The 25,160-nt window shown below is 37.1% G+C and overlaps 1 protein-coding gene across 2 annotated transcripts in view; it reads right to left on the bottom strand.

Annotated features, from left to right (window-relative positions):
• nbas (NBAS subunit of NRZ tethering complex) overlaps positions 1-25,160 on the bottom strand; it is a 166,723-nt gene that overhangs the window by 21,395 nt on the left and 120,168 nt on the right. For both annotated transcript variants that reach the window (XM_032585504.1, XM_032585505.1), the window contains 3 exons: positions 23,012-23,101; positions 22,161-22,344; positions 3,301-3,440 (listed from right to left, as the gene is read on the bottom strand). In XM_032585504.1, coding sequence (XP_032441395.1) covers positions 3,301-3,440; positions 22,161-22,344; positions 23,012-23,101 — 414 coding nt within the window. The remainder of the gene's footprint in view (positions 1-3,300; positions 3,441-22,160; positions 22,345-23,011; positions 23,102-25,160) is intronic.

Genomic DNA, 25,160 nt, shown 5'->3' with positions numbered 1-25,160 from the left:
CCCATATAAAATTTTAGCAAATTGTTGCACCAACTTTATTGTTTAATGAAGTACTTTATCAGTGTTTGATGAAAAACTAAATCCTTCGAGGGTTAAAATCCATTATCAGATCTGTCTGCTTAATTATTTTCCTCAAAAACGAAGCATAAAGTACAACCATGCAAAAACAAGTGTGGGCTATGATGACAAAAACAAGTAGGGCTTTTGAGAGCATCATTTAGTAAAAAAAAAGCATCTCTCCATCCAAGATCCCGAGTTTCTTGCCCTGAGATGTTGTTTCACCTCTGTATGAGGCGGCCATGGGAACAAACAGAGTCCACTCATGGTGCTGCCACACAACACTCTGAGCTTTAAAATAACAAACAGGAGAAGGGTGCTGCAGCATGACACTGCTAGTGTCTGTGCTCTTGCCAAATCTGTCACAAGGCGCAATGTGAGTCACAGCCAGCCTCAATCCATGTTTTGAATCATGACTCAAAGATTGTGGACAAAGCAAAGGATAAGCTCTGCTCTTAATTCAGCATCCAAACAACAGCCTTCTGTAGTCGCACTGAAGAAAATCCTGACTCTAACCACACACACCATGTTTCATTCAGTGTGAAAGCATCACTGGTTTTTAAATGAATTCTTAAACACATAATCAGCTTGATGTTTTATTTACATCTGACAGGGCAGCGACAAAACTGAGGTTAGAAGAAGTGATCATGACAGCCTCAGCAGTCTGATGGTTATAACGCGCTAAAAGTCAAAGGCGCCCCAGTCAAAGGCGGAGTGCAGCTGTGTTGTCTAAACCTAATCCTATCTCTCCAACTTCTTTTATAAAAAGCTCAGCACAGAAGCTGGAGTCAGGCAGAACAATTTGTCTCCATTCGTGAGTGCTAGGAGGAATTGATTCTCCATCTAATGGGCTATTTCCACAGTATGAGCTTTTTAAGTGACCTACTACCCTTTCAGGAAATCAGGGGGTTCACCTGCAGCTCTGGTGAAGGAATTACAGCGTATATGGGCATCCACTGTCAAAACTTATGGCCCCATCCAAAGGACCTTCTGCAGCCTTTATCAACTGGAGTGTACTAAAGACAGAACTTGCTGTGCTGAAAGCTGAAGGCTGATAATAAAAAAGTTCTTAAGACCTGTACAGATTCATCCCTGCAGCGCAGTGTAACGCAAATATTAAATGTCTGAATGTAAAAATCCCCCTCAAAAAAACAAAAGCTTCCATACATGTTAATAAACAACCAGTTATCAAACCACTGGCTTTGACGGTTAATCAGTTTATCAGGGATCAACTGGTTGGAATCGAGAAATCCCACCTTTTTCAAATCTTTGAACACACCATATGTAAACGTTGTCAGGTTACACTAACATCACTTTTTAGTGTGTAAATAGTTACTAAGAGAAGGCAACCCAGTTTGTTGTTTTCTGTGTCTCTGATGTGTTCAAATAATAAAAAAAGTACACAAGGCATAATAAGCTACTGAAAAGAAAACTGAGGTGAATATGCTGTTTTTTCAGGCATCTACAACAAAGATTGAAGATAACAGCAAGTTGAACTTACACAGCAAAGTTGCTCTGAATGTCAGAATAGGCTGAATTTAGAAATGTTGGCAGACTTTCAAAAATCTCACTTCAAGTGGGAGTCTAATAACTCTACAAATAATTATACCCACAGTGACTGCTGACAGGTTAATATTTTGATCTTCAGGTGGATGCAAAGAACACAACATGTGGAAATATCTAACTTAAACTGCAGATCGAAGCCTTTTGAGCGACACTCCACGTTGACGTCTTAACTATGAGCTGTCCCTGTGTTCGTTAGAACACAGCCCGCTGTTAGTCGAGAACAACAGAGCAGGAGACAAGCAATCTCATCATCAGGGATTTATAAATATTAGAGCCAACTTTTGCTAAGGCTCAGATGGTCTCTGTTTTTCAACTTCATGTTCCCAATGTGTCTGTGAATAATTAAAGACACAAATTACAGAACCGACTCTCAGTGAAAGGAAAACGAATTGTGCCAAAGAAGCCCATTAAAAATGTCAATATGTGCCTTTCCTTTATAATCTTTAAACTGAATCGAGTAAAACACTAAAACACCTGATGGCTTATGTACTCTAAATATGCATCTTACCTAAAAACAATTTATGCCTTACTTCTCCAAATTTCACAAAGACTTCGTGCCATTTCTGAAAAAGACACATGCAGTAGTCAAAATCTATTGGGAAACAATAAAAAAAACAACTAAAAACCTCATGAAGGTTTGTTTCCCTGGAAAAATTATCCTTCCCATACATTGAGGCTTTTTTCTGAATGACATCAAAGTGTAAACAATTACTGTAGACATTTTTCAGTTTTTATTGCAAAATTATAGACACGGCTATATTGCCTAATATTTGTCAAAATATTGCCGCTGGTAGACAACAGTTCTTTTCTTTTTTTTCTGTGCTGCAGTCACCCATAGCGCCTGTACAGCTCTATAAGAATGCATGTCAATCACAACTCAAAACGTCAGTTCTCGTCTATCACTCAGCTTATTGTAAATAGTTTTTAAACTTTTAAAAAGCACAGTAGGGAAAATGGCCTGGAAACACAAAAATGTCTACAATTTAAAAGTCAAAGTAAGTCCCTCTAAGGATAAATATAGCAAGCTTTAGGTAAGAAGAACTACAACAAACATTGCATATAAAGCCATTTCTAAACATCTTGAAATGAAAAATGAAACATTTGAACCTGTATAAAAAATACACCACCCTTTTTTATTTGCCTGACCTGAAAAGAAACTCTTCTGGCTGAAACTTTATTCAAACATTTTGTGGAAGTGTGAAGCTGTGCCCAGAAATGCCCCAATGTGATAAAGTGTTATATCAAAATCCTAGCCAGAGAACATGCTGCCTCTGCCAGATGGTCTTCATCCCTAAGTGCATCCTCTCCAGATAAACATCTTACATTCACTGGAAAATGAGATTTATCAGATCAGGTTGGCTTCCTCTATTGTTTTGGGTAGTATTTTTGGCCACGTTTACAGATTAACTTTAATAAGTCACAGTTTAAAACCCATTGAGAAGTGCCATTATAACAAAAGAATAATATTACTTCATCTTTCGATGTTTTTGAAGTCATGGCCACTTAGTATTATTCTCCCCAAAGTTACAACGTTGGATGTTGTAATGGTTTCTGAAAACCAAACATTCACTTTTAAGATCTGGGCACACAATAATGCATTTAGCATTGTTTTTATTTGTTGATGCCATTGTGGAGAAAACTATCAGTAAGCTGCAGATGCTACAAAAGAAAACTTACACTTCATCTTTCATCATGGGTGGCCATGCTTGCAAGAGAAGCATGAGCAACTGAAAGTCCTCCCACTTTTGCGCTCCATCCAGCATCTCCTGGAAAAGGGCATACCGTTTGTCTTCATCCTCCACATCCTCTACCTGGACCTGGAGACAAAAAAGGGGAAGGTGAGGAGAGAAAAACACCCTGAAAGCAAAACCAGGTGTAGAGATTTAGGATTTTAGACATACAATTCAATAATACAGGTACAGGTGTTTGAGCTTTTGAGATGTTGTTCTGCTGCTCCAGGCTGTTAAAAAAAAACTGTCTTGTTGCTATGGTTATGCACCATAACCACAGTCCAAAAGCAAAAACAAGAATCAAAAATCAGCTGCCCACAATCCAAAATGAGGAGGAAAAATTCCCCCAAAAGTAAAGTTTTAACTGGAAAGATGGAGAAGAATGGTTTGAAACGGATAAAAACAAATATGACAAAGCTACTCGACCAAGTTACCAACATGGGCTACACAACTCTAGAAACAAACGCTGATTTAGAAATGCCATTTTATTAACTTTTGCATCAGAAGTTGTTCTCAGGGTTTTTGAACTATGCTTCTGTAAACCAAAATGTGGTATTCACCAATAATGACAAGCATAATAATAATAGAGTTACAACTTTATCTTGGACCACTTCTGAATGTGTTACTGACTAAATAGAGAACTTCTGCAACCTGGTTTGCAACCTGCAACTCAAAAAATATGCAATTTTGCTCCCATTTTGCTGGGCTTGATGTTCAGGTTTGCTTCCTAGTGTATTTATTGCACACTGCTTTGTGAATCCTGCAGTAGTTTTATATCTGGAGAGAAAACATTTTTTTTTTTTTTTTTTTATGATTTATGCTTCCATATTTGTTGTGCTTCTCTTTTTAATAGTAAAAAATCTTTGCAAAACTAACTTGCTGCACAACAGATCCATATCTTGTGTTGGAGTCATTTTCCTCATAAAGTTGAGCAGGGGAATAAACGAGCGGAGATTAAACTTGAGACCCTTCAAAAATGGAGGTCAAACGAGAAACAGAAACAGAATTTTAATTACCTGCAAAAAGCCCTAATGTAAGCCTATCAAATCTATCAGTGAATGTCATCTGCAAACCTGATAATGTCAATCAGTGTTAGCGCCTTTCTGCTTTATGAACACCTGCTTTTAATGCAGAAGCATTTTCTAACTTTAACAGCCATGCTTATTCCTTATCTTAGAAAGTTTAAGAACATGGATAACATTGGGATTACTTTTTAGAACATTAAATTATAAGTTCTTTGCAACAGTAGTTTTTGTTGCAACTACAGATACATTAAACTATTAATGGCTACATTATTTTGAATGGACAAAGATGAATACAACATTCTTATAAAAGTTCACACACACAACCGATCACCCCTACAGTCGACTGATAATTGATTCACTCCCATTTACCGCATAGAAATGAGGCTTATATTCTCTTAATAAGTGAGGACTGCAATTACCTGTGCCTGGTGATTAAATTCAACAGTTTTTTGCGATGCACAATGAACATAGTGCAGCAGGGCAAAAAGAACAAGGGATGTGGGGCAGGAACTGGCAGCTAATATTATTATAATTACACTTGAAGTGGAAATTAGATCTTCCCAGAGGTGTATTTTTAATCATTCAGCTTATTTGTACACCAAACCACAACATACATGTATTTTAGTCATTATGAACTCATTTTCATTCTACACTCAAATCTATGCAATGACCAATGTTGTTTTGTTTTACATATTGTTATAATTTTTAGGCAGGAATGAAAAATCCAAGTCTTTAAAAGGACCAACAAGCTTGCCACATTTTGGTATTCAGTTTACAATTTTCTAACCAACTCAGGTAGGTTTCTGAAAAATTTAATTGTTGCCTTAGTCTGAGCTCAGAAAAATATTTATGTTCAAGATTAATGTATAATTTTCCACCTTCATATTTCTGTCCATCCTGGCTACTTCCTCAGCCACCAGTTGCCAAAAACTATTCTCATAAAATAGCATTTCTATTGTCAAGATTGCCTGCAGCGAAAGTATTATGATAATATGGCTTGGGTTTCATTATACTACACTTGAGAATAGTGTCTGGATTCAACTTCTTATATTCCAAAAATAATATAGAAGCCTTTTGGCAAGATACATCTATAGAGCCTTGCACTGTTGGTTATAATTTTTATAAGGTTCTTTCATGCCTACAATAAAACTGCACCTTGATTTGCCAGTAAGAATTATAACTTACAATTTATCAGTCTACATGTGTAACCAGATCTGGATATTTGGTGCTTCCAAAAACTTTGCTGAATTTTTTGAAAGCAACAATATTTGTTTCTATAACCTTTTAAGACTATATCTCAAGATGAATCGGTTTTACTGATAAATTTGCAGAATTACTTTTTCAACCAATATTATTTTGTTTGACTAGTCACAAATATTGACTTCTCAACATAATTCCTCCCTGCTATGGCTACTGCAAAGTGTGACTTAAGTATTTTTCACACGGAAGACATTGTTAAGCTTTTGCTTCAACTGCATAGGGAAACCTTACTGTGGCATGGCTTAGCAACAGTGAACTCAGTGGATTCTAAAAGTCATTTGACTGGATTGCTGATTACTTGAGCTCAGATATAGATACTACAAATAGGAACTTCTTTCCTTTTATGACTTGACATGATGTTTGGTACTTGGTTTTAGGTATTGTGTTGCATTGTGGAGATTTTAGGCATTATTGCGTTGTATCTTCTAGCATTCAGTTCAGAAAGGTTTGTATGAATTTTGTTATACAGCTTTCATAACGTAAGTTTGCATTTTAATCAGGCGGAAGACTGGATGTGTATCAGACTATTGAAATTTCAGTATTTTCTTTTTCACACCGCCTCCACCTTGCTTTGTAACTGGCATAGGAAGTTTGTTCCCTTTTTCTTTGCATAGTGTTCCGCAAATAGTTTAAACAATTTGTTCTCATTTTTCAAAACATCCTATGGTTCATTCAGATACAATATTGCTAACGTATTGTGATACCAAACACATAAAAAAAAAAAACATGCTTGCTCAGACAGGGAAACACAACATTACATTTTAAACTAACAAACTTCAGCTAGACTGAAGGTTAACAAACAGAGCATGGAGACAGACATGAAAGGAAAGTTGAACAAAAAGGATGAAACCCATTTTATTTACTGTGCTGACCCTGAAAACGATGCTTGTAAATTAAATCTACTACTTCATGCTTTTCCACTATGACTAAAGTTAACCCTGCTTTCAGCCGAAGGATGAAAAGGAACAAGGAGAGCCAAAGGTGGGCAGAAAAATGCCTTAAGTGCACTAAAAATGGGTGAAGTAAAAAAAAATATTGAAAAACAGTAACCAGTAGCCACTTCATTGATCTTTGGCATCTTTTTTAGAACACAAAGATAAAAAAAAGAAACTAGACACAAGAGCTGGAGTGTTAAATATGATTACTGTAAAAATGGTTGATTCTCAAAAGCAAAGGCACAGACCTTTAACACAATCTCTTTGTGCATGTGGAAAAAAAATCAATTGACCTAGTTTGTTGTTTATTATTACATACAAAGACACAGTGAATGTGCTTGTACAGATGTGGAGGAAGAGTTACACAAGAATTACATGTTTTATAAAGTAATTTTAGTGTCGTCATGGGTATGTGTGAGATAGATGGGGATATAGATTGAAGGTGAGATCTCAGTAGTGCACACAAACACATCTAGCCTGATATTTCATATTCATTTAACTACATTTAACAAGGTCATATGAAACAACATTTTTATTATTATCCAATTGCTTGAAGTCCGATAGATTATAGATTAGTACACTTCCACATTGCTTTGACTGCTTTAACATGGAAGGAGATTATTAGTTTATTTAGAGAAAATGCACACAACCACCAAAGCGTAATGAGGATAATTAATGTAGGTAAACAGTTTGACACAGACTTGGAAAGAATCAAGTGAATGCAAGAACTTTAGTAAAATGCAGAAAAATAATTTCTCCCATATCGCAGTGTTTTCTTGAAAAGTAGGCTCTCTCAGGATGAATACTGAAACTTCAATGAGCTCAGCTAAGCTCTTTTAAATTTCAACAGCTTTCATGTACATGTGACACATGAAGGTAAAATTGTAGATAATTCTTGACACACACTAGGGGAATGAATACCAACAATAGTCTGTGTCTGGATGGGTAAGCATCATAAGCAAGAACCTGCTTTGAAAGCTTAAACAGATGTAAGGCACATATTTATGATCTTTGGGGACAGTTCTTTGTAAATAATCTATTTATTTACTTTTAAATCCTGCTGTCACTGATGGTTTGCCATTACGTTCAGAAGAGGCAAAGCTAAAGTAGCTGGAAATTGGCTGAGAGACAGGAATTTGTATATCCCTTAATCTGTGCCAAATTTGCAGGCCATAAGCTCATTAAAATATACTAAAAGTAAAAGCTTAACGTTAAAGTTGATGTATAATGTAAATTTTCGATTGACATGTTTATTAAGACTGGTTAATTAAACTCTTCCTAATTTGGTTTTTGCTCAGTTTTTGGGAACTGTGGCTTTTCTAATAGATACTGGTAAATGTCAGAATACAAAATTTATTAATTTCAACTTCAACCCAAACAAAAGAATGCAAACAAACAAAACAAACAAATAAAAGCAGAAAAAAAAGACATGGGTTCCAACATACAAAAACTAAGATGCATTTTGGTCTTTGCACTATTATATGAAAGACTCTAGGCCACAAAGTGCACTTTAAAGAGAGGCTATCAAAGAGAGGGCATGAACTACAGATGAAACAGGCATACCAAAAATCTAACAAGTTATGGTTTCAGTAATCATAAATGTTTCAACATATCGTTCCAATAATTAGAAGACCGAGATTCCAAACTAAGTGCTGGAAAGCCTTTGGTCCTCTGGCTGTTTGAAGCATAGAGTAATGAAACAAAAACTACGGCATGCCATGTAATAATCAAATCAACTCAACAGCACTAAACTAAAGCAATTGGATAAGGTTATATGTATTATTGTAAAGCCATGAGTTAGTATTAAGGTATATTCTACTGTGAAAATCTCACAGTGATACAAACCTTTGGTCTGACAGTTTCTCTAGCTTTTCCACCATCCCTCCTGAGGTGTTTTAAGGTCATCTACTAAAGCAGAAAAATAAGTCTGTTCTTACATGGATGCTGTCTAAAGTGGCTGAAAGCCTTTCCTGACTGTACTAAATTTGGAGTGTTTTCCTTTAAATTAACCTATTATGGTTTACAGCAACTGCCAAGGACTGAATCAGTCTGGACCAAATTTCAAAAAAGCTTACGGTAGTTTGCTTGGATTAATGTTTGGAAGCACTCCTTTACTGGAAACTTCACTAATTCTGACAATCTGCGTGAACAGTAAATGCACCACAATTAATAAAATATCTAGTGCCATATGTGGAACAAAATATCTGACACAGTTATATGTAAGCACTGTAGGCAAACATTTCTACACCAATAAGATGAGGCATTTTACCTTCTGCAACTCCCACATATTTTCTGCAATTCATCAAACTGTGACTTCTGTCTGTGTCTTTTATTACCTACGCACCTAAAGCACATTTCAGAAGCCTAAACAGAGTTTAGAAAGGCCTAATAAAATATTTAAAGCTATTATGTAAATTTATGAGGGGGAGCTAACATCAGAAGAAGGTCAGGAAGCAGTAGATGCATTCCACAGCAATTTTCAGTGCAGACATTTTCCCACAGAGACTGAAAGACCAACAGGAAAAAAAACAAACAAACAAAAAAAACATCACACGCCATATGTTCTTTCTGGTCATCTTCCATGACCCAAACATTAATAAGAAAACTTCAGTTCCTGTTTATTGCAGTTCAACATAAATTATAGAAATATGGTGCGTTTTCACTGCAGGAAGCTTTTCAGGAACCTAGGTAGGTTTCTGAAATAGTCTTCACTCCCTCTTAAGCTCCACTGACACATATACACCAATATTTATTGCACTCTTGGGTCAGTTATCCAGGACAGCTGACTGGGCTGGAGACAGAACAGTGATGCAGCCCACAAGAAGTGACTGGACTGTATTTATCATGAAAGCTTAGGCCCTTCAGTGTGCAACAGTGCAGAAAGATGTTCAATTCAGTTTATTTATATAGCGTCAATTCACAACAAATGTCATTTCAAAGCCCTTTAAAAAAATAATTTGAATTCATACATAGATGTTGCATGAATAAATATTCTAAAATACTAGTGTGAAAAAGCTGCAAATAGCAAAAACCTTGTATTTTAACTGAATATAAACCGACATTTATAGCAGATATAACAGAGGTTTATCTCAGATCTTCTATTCGCATGGCAGGAACAAGGTTGAACCAGGAAATTATTTATCTCTATTTAGGCTCATTTATCTCTATTTACACCCATCACATCAACAAAGCATCTCATAACAAAAGCAGGCTAATGCGGTTCTGTTAAAATCAAACTCAAGTCAAAAATGCACTCTTCTTTCTGAATTCTTATAAGCTTGTAGTGAAACAGAAGTGAACCTTTGCCCCTGTCAACAAAACTGCCTGATAATTTTCTGAGCAACTTGGCAATTATCCCAGTCCTTGACCTGAGTGGCAGAGGAACTAAAGGGAAGGGAGAGAGGAGAGAACGCACTTGTCAGTGTATCGGACTGGGAGCGGCAGTGTAGCCGGAGGACGTAGACATCTCTGCGTCTGGCCTTTACTGAGTGGGTTCTGAGTGAGCTCATCAATATTCATTGACCTGCGCTGGCTAATGTCCCCAGCGACGGGCAGAATAAAGTTGCAGAGGTCACACTCTTCACAAGGGGAGAGAGAGGGCGAAAATTAGTGAAGCTGGAAGGAAGTGACGGGGATGAGAGACTTCAGTTTTCAGACAAAATGAACGCAAAGAAAAGCAAACACCAAAAATGGCAATACCCCGAGGGGGAGAGGGAAGCAAAGGGTTTATTACGATTTGAAAGTGAAACACATAAAACATGCAGAGAAAGCATATGTACAAAGATAAAGACACGTGCACCTGTGGGGAAAAAACAAACACAGAGACACTCCAATGTAAGCAGGGTAAGACATGACAGGATAAGTGCAATGACAAACAAATACAGCTTCCTATTCCCTCCCTCGATTCGTTACATTTCTTTTTGCTCTCGCTGTTGTCTGGGGAGGATCTTCCTTGTATAACACGACACAGGAGTATACATAATGGTGCATGCCTCAAGAAAGAAAGAAAATAAGAGATGGGAAGAGCTTGGATGACAGAACACAGAAAGGGAGTGGTAAGAAAGCAACAGCACATAGAGTGTAAGAATGAACAAGAAAGCTTGTAAAACAGAGGGTAGCTCAACATAAAAAGCCTGTATGAATAAAAATTGTATGAATTTGATTTATCTGCTTTCTTTTTAGCAATATGTTTTAATATTAAATCCATTTGTGGCAGGATGCCAGCTTTTCTCAAATAATAAATGCTCATATGTGTTGGATGAATAATCAAGGAAGACTTTGAAAATGTAAAAATATGTGGCTTACTGCTAACACACAGGGTTACAGCTTGGACTCTCAAAATAATACCATTATATGTAGTAAAATTCCTTAAATTTTGCTACATTTTATTGCATTACAACCAGAAAATCTTTGTGTTTTGGTAGGTATTTAATGTTAAAAATCCACACAATGTATCAGATAGTTGCAAGTGGAAGGGAATGAAGTGATGGTTTTCATAATTTGAGCAAACAACCAAATACCTTCAGAAATCACCTAATTACTAAATCACACTGTGTGTAATTTAATTTAAGCTCATCTGTGAAGAACACTGAAGTTTGCGAGTTTAAATAGACAGTCTACTTAAACTCAGGCCTGGTATGGAGAGCATTAATGAAAGGAGCAGCCAGAGAAAGGAGCAGCCAACAGGACTACAGTAACTAGAGGAGAGATCTAGAGCTATACTGGCCCACCTCCAGGAGGCGTCACTCTGATACAGACCCGAGTTGGGCCGGTGGAAAAGCAGTTACTCCGAAATAGACCCGAGCTGAGCGGGGCTGCTGAAGTAGAGCTGGTGGAAAAGGGGCTTTAGTTGCGAGAATCCTTTGTCATGGACTATAAGCTGTGCCCTCTACAAATCTAGCACTTGTGGAAGAGTGGTGAGAAGAAAGGCAATGTTAAAAGAAAGCCACACGAAGTTTCATTTAAAGTTTGTGGAAAGTCATGTATGGGACATGTCTGCCTTGATTTGACGGGAAGACGGATGGAGCTGAAAGGAAACCAATTAGTGGCTGCCAAAGACTTGAGACTGGGGAAGAGCTGCACCTTCCAGCATAAATACATACATGCATAGCCATTAAGGTGCTACAAATAGAAATATTAAATCAAAAAACATTTCACATTGTTTCAGATTTTTTTGTAGTAAAATAACAAAAAAGAAAAACCAAGCCTATTTTTATCTTTACCTCATAATTACGTGCTTCGTGATATATCAATAAAATTGCCAATATAATACTTTGAAGGTTGTAGCTGCAACATGACAAGCTGTGAGGAAGTTCTAGAGATATGAATCATTTTACAAGCCAATGTGTATTATTCATGCAATCTTTGGTTCTATGAAATCAGTGCAGGGCTTTGTTTATGAGACTAATTTAAGCTATTTACAAGTGTAGATAGCACTTAGGCAGACTCATAAAATGAGAGCTTTACCTGGTGCTATAAAGGAAAAAGAACTTGCCAAAAAAGATTATGAACAAAAGCATCCTTATCCCCTCCTCCTTCATCTGAGATTTCTTCATCTTTCTCCAACCCTATCTGGCATTGCTGCCCACTCCTATAACTTCAACCATCCTCCGGCTATTTTCTCCTCATTTTTCCTCTCGTCTGTCTCTCGCTCCACATCCTGTCTTTACTTGTTTATTTTATTGTGCAGCCTCCCCTCTGCTTTCTTTTTTTTTTTTGGGTGACTGAATCATCTGTGATCCCACCGAGATGACAAAGTGTTGTGCTTCTCTCTCCAGGCTTCCAAGTTAAAAACAGAGCATAAATAAAGTTTTCTCAAAGAGCCGCAGGGGATAGATAAAAGCTGCCAAAACACATGGTAACACAGCCGAGGCTTGGCTATCACGACAATGACCCCTGATCTGTTGCATTAGACTGCGGCCGTAAGCTCATTGCATTTATTATTTATCCACTTGGAAAGGAAGACTCTTCCCCGTCTTTCTCTGCACTCATGTATAATCCTTTCCCCCCAAGTCCAGGCTCATTCACTTTCGTCAGACAGTGCTCTCTTTGCTCTTCTGTCCAGATATTCCTCTCTAAGTACCCCTCAACTTTCAAAATGTCTTTTATTTTTACATGAAACACCTTTTTATTCTAAAAGATGTTGTCCAAATGTAAAGCACATAAGTCGAACAAAGGAATCGGAAAATACACACAATGTTTAAAGTGCACATTTTATGCCTGTCATATTAGAACATAGAGGGTTAATGGTACACAAAAGTCACAGTTCGATATGTTTTTTAATAGACTTCAATCAAGGAAAAAAGTTTTTTTTTCTTTTTTAGTCAAGAAATGAATTCCACTGACAACTAGTGGGACTAATTTCCTGACTGAAAACCTTATAAAGGAGAACCTGGTCATGGCTGGTTTATGGTGAAATTATGTTTCCACTTCTGGATTCTGGATAGTGCTCATTTACCCAACCTCTAACCCAATGACTACGTTGAGTTACCACAGAAATCTGGCCTTCATTTCACATCAATATACAAATTAGAAATGTATCCAATAAGAAACATTGTTTCTCCTGATGATGCCACACATTTTTGATCTAGATGCCACAGTATGGTCTGGTGTTCAAGGCAGACAGAGAACCAAACTCATACATGATTCCAATGTGCAAAAACAACAAACAGAAGAGAGGGGGGAAAAATATGAGGTTGAAAAGGTCCTCTTCTATACCAGAGTTCCTTTACTTTGTTTTATGTTCCAAAACTGCTCATCTTAGCACAACAGAGTTGTGTAATCAATCTTTAAATATACAACAGATGAAGTCTTGTAAAATGGCAGGAGGGGAAATAGTTTCAAGCAAGAACAAACAGTAAATAGAAGCACATGTCACATCCTCTTGGAAGCGCACCCTAAATATTTACAGTTATTAAAGTAAAAACATGAGCCTTCAAACCTAGACCCCATTTTGACTTGCATACATTGTAAAATATTGATGGGCACTTCAATCTTCTTTGCAATGTGAACATTTTTTAAAATAATCATGCCATGATAGACAACTACAAAAGTGTTGCTATGTTATAATGGAACAAATGACAGCAGAAAAGTGTTGTTAGCAACTGACAGGTCTGGTTCATATTTGTAACTTCCTGACAGCATTAGAGATTTGATTTATACCTATATTAAGTCTTTCTAAGGAAAAAAGTTTAAAATTATCTGAAACTTTGACAGAAATGGGTTCTTGTAGAAAAAAGAAGCCTGCACAAGAATGAAAGTAAAGGGAAACATGTGGGAGAAGCACCTATGGGTTTTCCAACATGGACAGGGGTTCATGTTAGAATTTTTCCAAAATCTGAAGCAAAACGCGAAACTAAAATTTGCAGTTTGGTAGGCTGGGATATGTTGAAGCTGTTGCGCCTGAGCTATTTGTTGATGTAAACTCAGAATGGACAACATTTTATTTCCAAAAGGACCGTTTAAAAATGGTCTGAATAAAGTGAGGAGGACATTTGAGAAGACACCTAAATGTCCATACTCTTCTAAACGGTGGCAGCACAAATATTTGAAAAATATCACAATTTAACTAGAAAGATTCAGATTTCTACATGCATATGAAGTTAACAACATATGCATGTTGTTAATGTCAACATGCATATGTTGAAGTTAACAACATATGCTGTGTGAACATTCTTACTCCAACAATATTGGAGTAAGAATGTTCTTTATAAAAACTTTCATAAAACACTAACAGAAGAATTTGAGCAATTACACATTTTTACTTTCCTCAGCTGCCTGGATAGACCTGGCTTGTACTGTAATATATTTGACAAATGGGCCAAAGAACTGGGCTTGACTATAAGGTTTTAGGTATTTCTTTCAAAAAGCTTGACATCAACCTGCTCGACCAATTCCGTAATCTGTTTAGATGTATTCTTGGAATAAAAGTCATATTGGGACACACAACTGTCTCAAAGTTTCCAGTTTCTGATTTGAGGTAAGATTGAAAAATTTGGAGGTTGTCCCCTGTCTTCTTCCTTTTTCCACTTTATGCAATGAACGAATACAAGGATGTCCAAACTTTTTTCACCGCAGGCCAAAAGTTGAAGGTACTCAGTGTATAAAATTTTTTTTCCAATTAAAACAAACAAGAAAATGGTTGGGAATTATTTTCTTCTTACCTACTCAGCATAGCAATAGTTTAATTTAAAAGGAGTAAATGCATTATTGTAGGCCTGAAAAACAAGTAAGATATCTGCCTTAGTAAGAAATGGGTGAACATCATACTTGTGGCCCACTTTCAATGATGTCAAAATAAAAGCAAAAAAACATAACCAAACATTTTGCATTGAACACAAGGTAAAATTGTCATTGAAGATATACTATAAAATTGCAAATTTACAAATTAGTGCCATAAAATTATTGCTCTCGTAGCAAAATCTACCAGTGATTTTCTATCACTGCTAGCAAAATAAATCCAGAAATTGATGCTACCAAAACCATGATCAAGAGTGGACACCATGATCTTTGTTTGAAAGGTTTATTTCCAACATACATTTTTAAATACTAAGACCAGAAAGCTCACACATTGTCTTGTATAACCATAAAACCTTTAATAATTGTCCATATGGACAAATACAAATTTAAATTGAGCTTAAATTGGAGCAGCATCTTCTAAGTCTGTACCAAGGCTAGTGGGGAGACATCACAAAGGTGCTCTGCTGCAATTGTAGTGAAAGTTGTATCTACAAAGTATTGACTCATTGGGTCTGAATATAAATGCAAGCTACACTTTAGTTTTAAAGGTGAATGATTTAGAGCTGTGAATACTTTTGACAACCATTGAACATCTCATCTGAAATTTGGTGAATCAGTTAATATGTATAATAACTTGCTGATTAAATGGTCTGCCCATTCAACTGCTACAGTACTTATATGAAGGTAAAGCAAGCACCAAGCCAAAGCAGGATGACTCAAAGTCCCAGGAAAGGTAAGCTTAAGCTTCACTGCCTCAGGATAAAAGCTATGGAGTGAAAAGTAAATTAAAGAATAACACCAATTAAAAAAGGACATTTAAAACTAAAGCAAAAAAAGTTAAATATAATATTGTTCACAAAGCAAGTTCAAGTTTGAGGACAGGTTTGATATGCAAGCTCCTGAGGCTGTTTACCTGCAAACCAGAAGGCCAGCAGAGTGCAGCTACTCAGTGTGTTCTGCTAAGCTTAGTTCATCCATATTACATACACACTGCACAGCAAGGCCAAACAGCTCAGCACCAAAATGGTGTGTCACAGCAAATGATCCATGACAGTGACAGGGGCGAAAAGGCCTTGTAGCATGAATCAATGATTGGGGCGATGAGGAGCTTAGATGATGACATTTCATGCACCCAATCACGCATGAGCACCTGCTGGTGATTCTCTCTATAATCCCTCTCTGGCCAAGTAACATTTAAAGTAAACACAGGTGTGAAGGCCTTGATGCGGTCACCTGGCTCAATTTACTTCCCTGCTCTCTGGAGATTTCCATTTAACTGTTTAAGGCCTGATGTGGTAGTTAGTGAGAGAACTGTGTTAGGATTCAGCATGATAATTACTTTCACTTTAAACACCAAGTAGAAATAGCATCACATTAACAAGTTTTGACAAACATGGCAGCATTTGCCTTGACGTCATCTGTTTTTTTGGGGGGTTTTATGTTAGAGAGAAATTACCCTTTCTAGACTGTGGTCATTGATGTAAAGGCCACAATATTCCCAAAGACTTGCACTCAGACATAACAGACCCTCCAATCTTGACAGTGGTGGCATTTGGATGCCCTGCTGTTATGACTAATCATTCAAAATTAAGTCACAAAATCTATTCCCACTGTCACCCCTAATACCCTCGATACCTCTTTTTCCATATCACTCCATTCCTCCTCCAAACTGGCTAAATGTCAGCATTTCAATTGGGCTCATTAATACCTTCCTTTTTAGATGTCTCTCCAGTTAAGTAGTGTGTTGGGATGCTAAATGAGGGAGAAAGAATGATGGATGGGAATGGTGAGTGGGTCTCCTTTTTATTTTAATATTATTTCAGTATATATACGGTATATACTGTATATATACATATATATATATATACATGTATATATATATATATATATATATATATATATATTTACACATACATACATACATCTCAAACACCTCATTATCACTTCCCTGTATCTTTCCAAGATACAGGGAGCCTCAGGGAGGAACTGGAGAGGGCCTGGAAGGTGAAGACCACAGTGGTGCCTGTGGTCATCGGGGCCCTCGGGGCAGTCACCCCCAAACTGGACCAATGGCTACAACAGATCCCAGGAACAACATCAGACATCTCAGTCCAGAAATGTGCAATCCTTGGCACAGCCAAGATACTGCGCAGAACCCTCAAGCTCCCAGGCCTCTGGTAGAGGACCCGAGCTCAGAGGATAAGAACCACCCGCGGTGGGTGAGAAGGGAATTTTTTTATTTTTTATTTACACATACATACATACATCTCAAACACCTCATTATCACTTCCCTGTATCTTTCCAATTCCATCTTATATATCACTGGGTTTTTGTGAGGCTTTGGCTCTGAATCATGTGGCAGGTGTTTCCCCTGACACAGCTGATATTGGAATGACAATATTGACAGTAAAACTACATTTATTTACTCCATTTTCCTCTTTTCCATCATCACAACATACTTATTGCTCTCATTAGCTTTAGCATTTTGGGTTACATCTACAAATGTGAGCAACAAGGCCAGTAGGAGTTTATGCAACTGTCTGACTAATTTCAGACAGTGGGGCAAAAAGTTCATTTTGTAATTTTATGTACTGTAAATACAAAGTTCATATTATTATTGGCAAGCTGAGTATAAATGAATGACACTAAGAGTATAACAACACATCAAATATTACATCCAGTCCTTTTTGATGTCATTTAACTTGCGTAAAATCTACATATACATTGCACATTTCTATATATAATGCATGTCCAATGGACAAAAATGTGTCATTTACACAGGCACATGCAGAATATACAAGAGGAATTTAGGTGCCAAAACAGAAACTGAGGTGAAAACAGAGCTTATCAGAGGCAGACAGTGAGGATCTGAAGAATTACTGATGTAATGTCAAAGAGTTGAGTGGAAGGATGAAGGATCAGATCTGTAGGAATACACAATGCAGCTGGGCACCTCTTCTAGCACTGCTGTTTTTTCCATTTCCATTCTTCATGTATCCACTCTGATTGTGATCAATAACTTTTTAACTTTTTCCCTATTTTTTAAAGCTTTGATTGTATATTACTCAACCTTCTTTAGGCCTCTTCTCTTATTTTGTTTATGGATGTATGTTAACTTTGTTGTCATTTAATGCTACACAAATAAACTTGAGTGGATTTAACTGCAACTCATTCTATCAAAACATTTTAAGCATCAACAACTTCTCACTGCAAGGTCACACCAGGACCTGTGGGAGTCAGGGTCCCAAATAGAGAGTCATCAAAACTCTGGTTGTGTTATCACAAGCACTGTGCTTAAGACAAAGAAGGGAACTTTATTTGGAACTACATTTATTTTAGTTAAGTTTAAGAGGAGAAAATCTGCTTCCATCAATGTATGTAACTACACCAGGTACAATTTGACCTCATTTTAAAACCTTGTTAGTTTGACCAAATGGTCAAACTAATGATAAATTTTTTTCGACTTGCATGTTTTATAATGTTTATTCAATTATAAAACATACATTCATCATATTTTATAACATGATGACAAAACATTATATTGTTTTGTCATCTGGTGCTTAAAAATGTTTCCCAGACAGCTTCCATATTTTTATGCAACTGTCCTGGGTTTTCTTTCATAGCATTCGTTTTGGAAATGGGAAATGCCCCCTGAATGACCTCATCAAAAGCTTAAATTTGATGAGGTGTTATCCTTGAATGGTTGGCACCAGTGATGTCTATGTGAGGAGAGGCAAAGTGCTGAAGTCTATCGTAGGACCTTCCCACTGTTCTATCTGTTTCTCCCTTTGAACCTCTGGGAGAAGTTGAGCTTAGATTATTATCCTTTAAAACAACCTTACTGCTTGCTTTGACCTCAGCTAAGCGAGTTAGTGGAATTCATGCCCTTTCTGTGTTTCAAGGCAGTATTAATTTTCCCCTAACGACATAAAGGCCGCCCTGCAACCTAACTCAGCTTTTGTTCCAAAAGTGTTTGGTTCATGCTCTCTAATACAACTGACTTCTTTTTACTTGCCTCCATTTGCCTCAGAGGAGCAAAGGCATCCACATAATTTGTGTTCAGTGAGTCCACTGCGGTTTTGGACAGCATGCAAGGTTTTAGGAAAACCAAACAATTATTTGTGTCTTGGGCAAAACCACATACAGGAAAGCCTGTATCAAAGCAGCATCTTTCACACTGGATTGTGGAAGATATTACTCTGGCATAATCTAGCAAGGGACTCCAGCCCCCGCCGGGTCTTCATTCACACTCCACCAGGGGGTTTGCATCCTACTGAGCCTTTTTTAAAGGAGTCTCTATTCAGGATGCGTGCACCTGCATGCTGGGCTTCCTACAACACGTTTGCTAAAATTTACAAGTTTGATGTGACTGCTGCCGTTTTGGCACATTTAGTAATAAGTGCAGGCTTTCTTTGTGTGAAACCTTACTGATTAGCCTCTGGGAAAAGTTGTCATTAAAACAGGCATGTCTGCCAATCCAGTAGTCATTTCTCCCAATAGTGAGACACACAAAAAAGCTAAGAAAGAAAGTTTAAGGTTGTGAATATAACCCTGGTTCTTTGATTAGCATGAATGAGTCTCTCACCTCAGTCACATGAAATAAGTTTAGATTTTGCTATAATTGTTTTTATTTCTTGGGATAAAAAAAAAAAACAGGTCTAATCAGAGAACAACAGTAGAACATTATATAAAGCTGAAAGGGTTGGTTTTACATTATAACACCACTGTCAATTGCCTCATTATATAAAGTGAAAATTTCATTACATGTTTTGGTTTCCAGCAGCCAAAGGACATGTTACTCTAACTTTAAAGAAACAAGCTTTGTTTCTTTTTATATATATTTAACAGTATGTAATGCAAAAGCACTATGGCCAGGTCAATATTTGCGCTGTCCTTCCTACATCCATTCTTCAACAATTGTTATTAGCTTTTTTTTTTTCAACAGACTACAACTATGCCAGGGATGAAGAGGTGCATGATATTCCAATAATAGGAAAATCTCACCTCCTTGTTTGAAGCATGAAGAAAAGCAATACATCACAACAGCGAGGTGATATTATTTTTGCCAGTGCTCTTCGGTTATCCAATTCAGAAGTACAAATTGCTAAATAATGGAACAAAATAAAGAAAATAAAACCTTGACTTTGTTATCATCTGCAAGCCTGTTGTGACTAAGCAGGTGTTTCTATTTTACTCCTGCATTTCATTGTAGGTCAAAACGTTAATATCTAATAGCTTTCATAAAAAATACAGCAGCCATCACAGCTTGTTTGTTTGCACCTGTGCTGCAGGTGAGCAGTACAGACAACTGAATAAATTGAATAGGACTTTGTCCCTGAGGTAACCTGTGGGACATCTTTAGAAGGAAGCTGTGCTGATTAGTAAAGGACCCAAGGGTTCTGAAGAAGAATAATATCAACTCCGATCCTGTCTGTTGTTTCCCTTGTCATCTCTCTACTCATATGGCTTTTTATTCCTCTTAAAGCATTTTTTTTCTGCTTCTCGGCCTCTTTGTCTTCTGGCTGCAGCAAGACACGATGGGATCAGTACTGACTGAATCTGTAGCAAGGCTTCAGGGCAACTGGCTGCCATCAGTGGCAGCTCTGCTTATGGGTGGCAGGAGCCTGCATGATTAATCTTCTGCAGCTTTCAGCTGAGCCGTTGACACAATGAAAAGTTGCTCATATTAAAAGAAAAAATGTGATGAATAAAATAGTAAGTGTGAGTGAACGTGCTCCTGCATGAATTAGATTTGGGTGGAAGCTGAGCTGTGAACATGAGAAATATTTAAAACCAACCAAAATTTAGACTAATGAAAGTTATAACAGAGCCCCACTACAAGAATCCTGCTAACGCATTGGGTTGCCGAGGGAAAGAGAGAACGAGAGACATGGCATCACTTCATTTGAAATGAGACTGGCCCTTACTGCAAGATGTCTTTTACAAGATTAATTAACAGATCCCTTGGATGTACTCTCCTTTAAGAGTGCATGTGTGTCTGCCTCAGTGTGAGTATTTCATCAAAGCCTGCCAAATGTCAGGAGTTCACCCAATTAGTTAAAGAGTCCGGGCCCACACACCTGTCTACCTGAGCACACAATGGCCTGCGGCTGCGCTCATGCATTTGCACATTAATTAACCAGATTCGACCATGAATTAGTCAGTGAGATAACATAATGACTAGCCACTCAAAAGCTGGTTACACTAGGGAGGGGAAAAGGTGGAGGTAGAATCAGACATGTGCTGAGGCGAGATGAATAGACGTGTGCCAACAGCCTGAGAATTACGAAATGAATACAGATATGAATGTACAGCTAATTTTGCACCTTTAAATAAAAACTACATTCATTGGTGTGATAAAACAACAATGAATGTTGTTTTATCACAATCAAATCAAAGCGGATTGCACATGATAATCACATCTGCAAACATAATTAAATATATTTTCATCTTAAAGTAAAAAAAAAAAGACTTTCTTTGGCTTCTTTTTTTAGCCCTTTTCAGTTTCCCGCTATTTTCAAATAGTTCATTTTTCCTGTTCCATCCAAGCCTCCTAAAGTGATAAATCATCATTGTGCCTGAACATAAACATAATCAAAGACTGATCAGATGTAGAAAGAGGAAAGCTTGACATGGCATTAAAACACATTTTTTATGATTAGATTACAGCTGGATATTACTTCTTTTAAGGTGACAAATGTTTCACATCCATGTGTCAATTTGTACCTGCCATATAAAGTAATTTTATATAGTTGTGCTCATAAGTTTACATACTCTTACAGAGTTTTTAATTTCCTAGTAATTGTCTAAAGAACATGAATGATAAGACAAACATGTTTTTTCCCTCATAAGTTGTTATATGAAGGCATTTAGTGAAACAAACCATATAACCCTGATAAAATGTGTAAAGCACACTCAGAATGCTGTTAGGCAGGCATAAGGACCAAAATGTAAAAAAACCTTCAGAAAGCATCAAAAACTACTGATTAAAAGCAACTTTAAAGTGTTATAAGAAGGTCTGGCTCTGTGGAAGCAAAGTATGCAGAATTTAGGAGCAAATCACTTCGCTCAATTGCAACATTTCACAAAGAAGTGAGTGATTTCTTGGTCCACCCCTTCTTCTGTTTTCTAATTCTCCAAATTAATTCTTCTTTTAGCTCTTTAATTTCAAGTACATCCTCAAAAGAAATATAACCAAGCCTCTATAATCTTATGCAAATTAATTATTTTTTAGCTTTTTTAAAAAAAAATAATGCTGGGAATAAAAGTCATTTCTCAAGTGCTTCAAATTAACACTCCATGTGCAGTGGGTAAGTGATTGCCATTACAAGCATGTGTGTTTGCATCACCTCTCTGTCTTTGAGCACAGCCTGAGTCCTGTAGAGCAGCAGAAGACGGACGTCATGGTCCATCAGACGGAAGTTACTTTCCAGGATCTGCAGGACGTCGATGCGAGGCCTCACCGGGAGGGATGTGTCACCGCAGAACGGACGCAGCCAAGCCAGGAGGTCATCTGAAGTCACAGTGCTGTCACTGATGGAAGAAGGGCAGAGAGACAGCAGTCAGACAGGCCAAGAGCGATAAGGAAAGCTCAGACTGGCAGAGGATGTGTGTGTGGGTTACTCCCAGAAGAGATCAACAGGTTGGGCTTACGTGTTTCCAAAAAAAAAATAAAAAATAGAAAAGGCCTGCACAAAATTACTTCACAGTGATAAACAGTCTAAAAGCTAAATGTGAGTGACATTCAAGAGTACTGAAATCTTTCAGCAAATAAAAAAAAAAGCATAAAACCTGAATCGATAATAAATAAGGTCTTTAAGGCTGCTTTTCTGGCCTGAACAAAATTTGAACTTTTGCCAGACAAGTCAAAATCTAATTATTGTACACACACAAAAAACGTTTTGCAGTTTAAGTGTAGAAATCTACAATTTATTGACATTCCCGTCAATACCTGAACGTAATTAACAACAATACTGCATTCAGATTAGAGTCTGGATCAAGTGGGTCTCAGAAATCCTGATTATTTTTTATTTCTATGCCATTCTGATGTGGATTTGCTGATGGGCTTTGTCTTATGTCTCGTTTTCAAGATACACACAACCTTACAGTTGAAAAGGATACATTTACTTCTTGAGGATCACAAGTCCTCAAGAGGTAAGATTAAACTTTCAATAGGCGTGAGTGGACAAGTGGAACCTACCCGCTCTGCACATTGTTGTGCACAGATGCCACCAACCCCTCCAGGACCCTGAGGGGTTGAGGGTAATTTGTCAGGGCAGTTTGGTCTCCACTGAAACAAAAATAAAATCAAAATTCTAAGTTAAAACAATGCAGGATCATAATAAAAAATTTTGGTAAAGTCAAGGCACAACAAGCACTTGCTTGAGACAATTTTTAAAAAACCCACTGCTTTTAAAAATGAACCAGAAAAAATGTTAATAAATCTGTGGAAGAGGAAACCTCATAGGCTCTATAAGTTTTGTTAATTTACATGATCTTTTGAATTCTCACTTCCAATAAGTTGTAAATTAAATTGATTTAAAAACACAAACTAGCAATTTGAAAGAGAAATTGGGACATCATTAGTGTTTCTGTTTTTGTGGTTCTGACATCTGCCTCTTTTCCCGTGTTGTTCTTTGCATGTATCCATGCAAAGATTCGTGTCTTGGCATATATAAACCACAAAATACACAAATGTTCTTCCTCAAATGAAGGAGATGAGACAGCATTTTCTCTTTAGCATTTTCCCACTTAGATGTTTCTCCTTGGAAAACACACATGCACACACCAACACAAACAGAGTGGTTATGACAGATACAAAAGACAGCTATTAGCGTTAGACTCGGCTCTGCCTGCTGCACCAGACCAGAAAGCTTTTTGGGGGAGCCAAAAACCAGACTGGCTCATTCATAACTGCCAAACATTCAGGACAGTCCTACAACAATAAGTAAAGGCAAATTTCTGAAAGCCATAAACACGACAAAGAAAATCTACCTCTAATTACATATAAGCTCTGTGTAAGCATACATACAACCAACAAGCAGATATATAAAAGTTGTGGATGAAATCCAGAAGAGAATATCTACACGAGGGTGCATTAGTTATCGGAAGACAATGAATCAGAGAAAAAGCACAAAAACACATGCAAGACAGAGAGTGTGTGTTCATTACAAGTAGTGAATGCACGTCTGCATGAATACAAATGAGAATCGGCAGATGTGCACGATCATCTTCTGCTGATGTATAAATGCAGGTGCCATTAATCTGCACCATGCACCATTGAGCAGCCATAAAAAGCAGGAAATGAGGCAGGACAATAATCAAGGGGATTGGTGCTCATATATCAAGCCAATCAAACGGCCAGATTATATCTGGCTCCGTCGGTAAAACTAAAGAGTTCCACAAGGCTGAAAGGGCAACAAGAATGGGTAGAACTTCCTTCCTTTTAGGTCATATTAATAACCCAGAATCTCCTCAATTCTCTGTTTTTCACCAAGCTCAGTAATGACTGTATAAAGTTTTTGCACGCTGAGTCACACAATATCCACGTATTTGGCATGGCTTTTAAATCTAGCAGCTCCACAGGCATGTCAGCACGAATCATCTCTCCGTTCCTTTCGAGTGCTCAGAGCTGAACTCCCACAGGCAGCTTCTGTACATTCAGGCTTCTCTTTTGACAGTATTCTTCCCAACAACATGCTGAGCCCGGAGTGGACCGATATACTGAATATTTTCTGATAAGTGCCAAGAAAGATCAGGTTGTGGGAGTTGTGTTAAGGTGCCCTGATCCTAAGCCTCTTTTTTATTCATATATAATTTTAAGACATATTTTGTATCATTCTTTTCATTGTATAATCTTGTGAGACAGTATGTATGAAAATACAGCAAAGGGATGATGATATTGTTAAGCATGCATTTGTACAAAATGTAACAATGATAATTAAAAAAAAGATACAGACAAGAAAACTACAAGACACACAATTTTCTTCCAGCAAGCAAAAAAAAAACTCTGAAAAATAATTTTGGCTACATGTAGATTTCTGTAACAATTAAGAAACCTAATTATGTGGTCTATTTTTACATAAAGATACCAGATTTAGCTAAAAAAAAACAAAAAAAACATCTTAACTCAAAAATTCAATTAAGTTTGCATTTTTAGCCAGCAAAGACTCATCCGTAGCATTCTGTTTGTGGTGAAATAAGAAAAATGTTAAGCTTTGTTAATTAAAAGTTTCTTACCGTATTATAAAAAAGAACTAGTGTGTGAAATGTGTTTTGAGTGAGGCTGTCAGGGAATTAAATTGCATCTTTATACAGCATCTAATTTTAGGTTGAATTCTACTTTCAGT

The sequence above is a fragment of the Xiphophorus hellerii genome, chromosome 15 (assembly GCF_003331165.1).
Source record: "Xiphophorus hellerii strain 12219 chromosome 15, Xiphophorus_hellerii-4.1, whole genome shotgun sequence".
NCBI lineage: Eukaryota > Metazoa > Chordata > Actinopteri > Cyprinodontiformes > Poeciliidae > Xiphophorus > Xiphophorus hellerii.
Note: the sequence above shows the minus strand (reverse complement) of the source record. Positions and strands in the feature narration are given on the sequence as shown.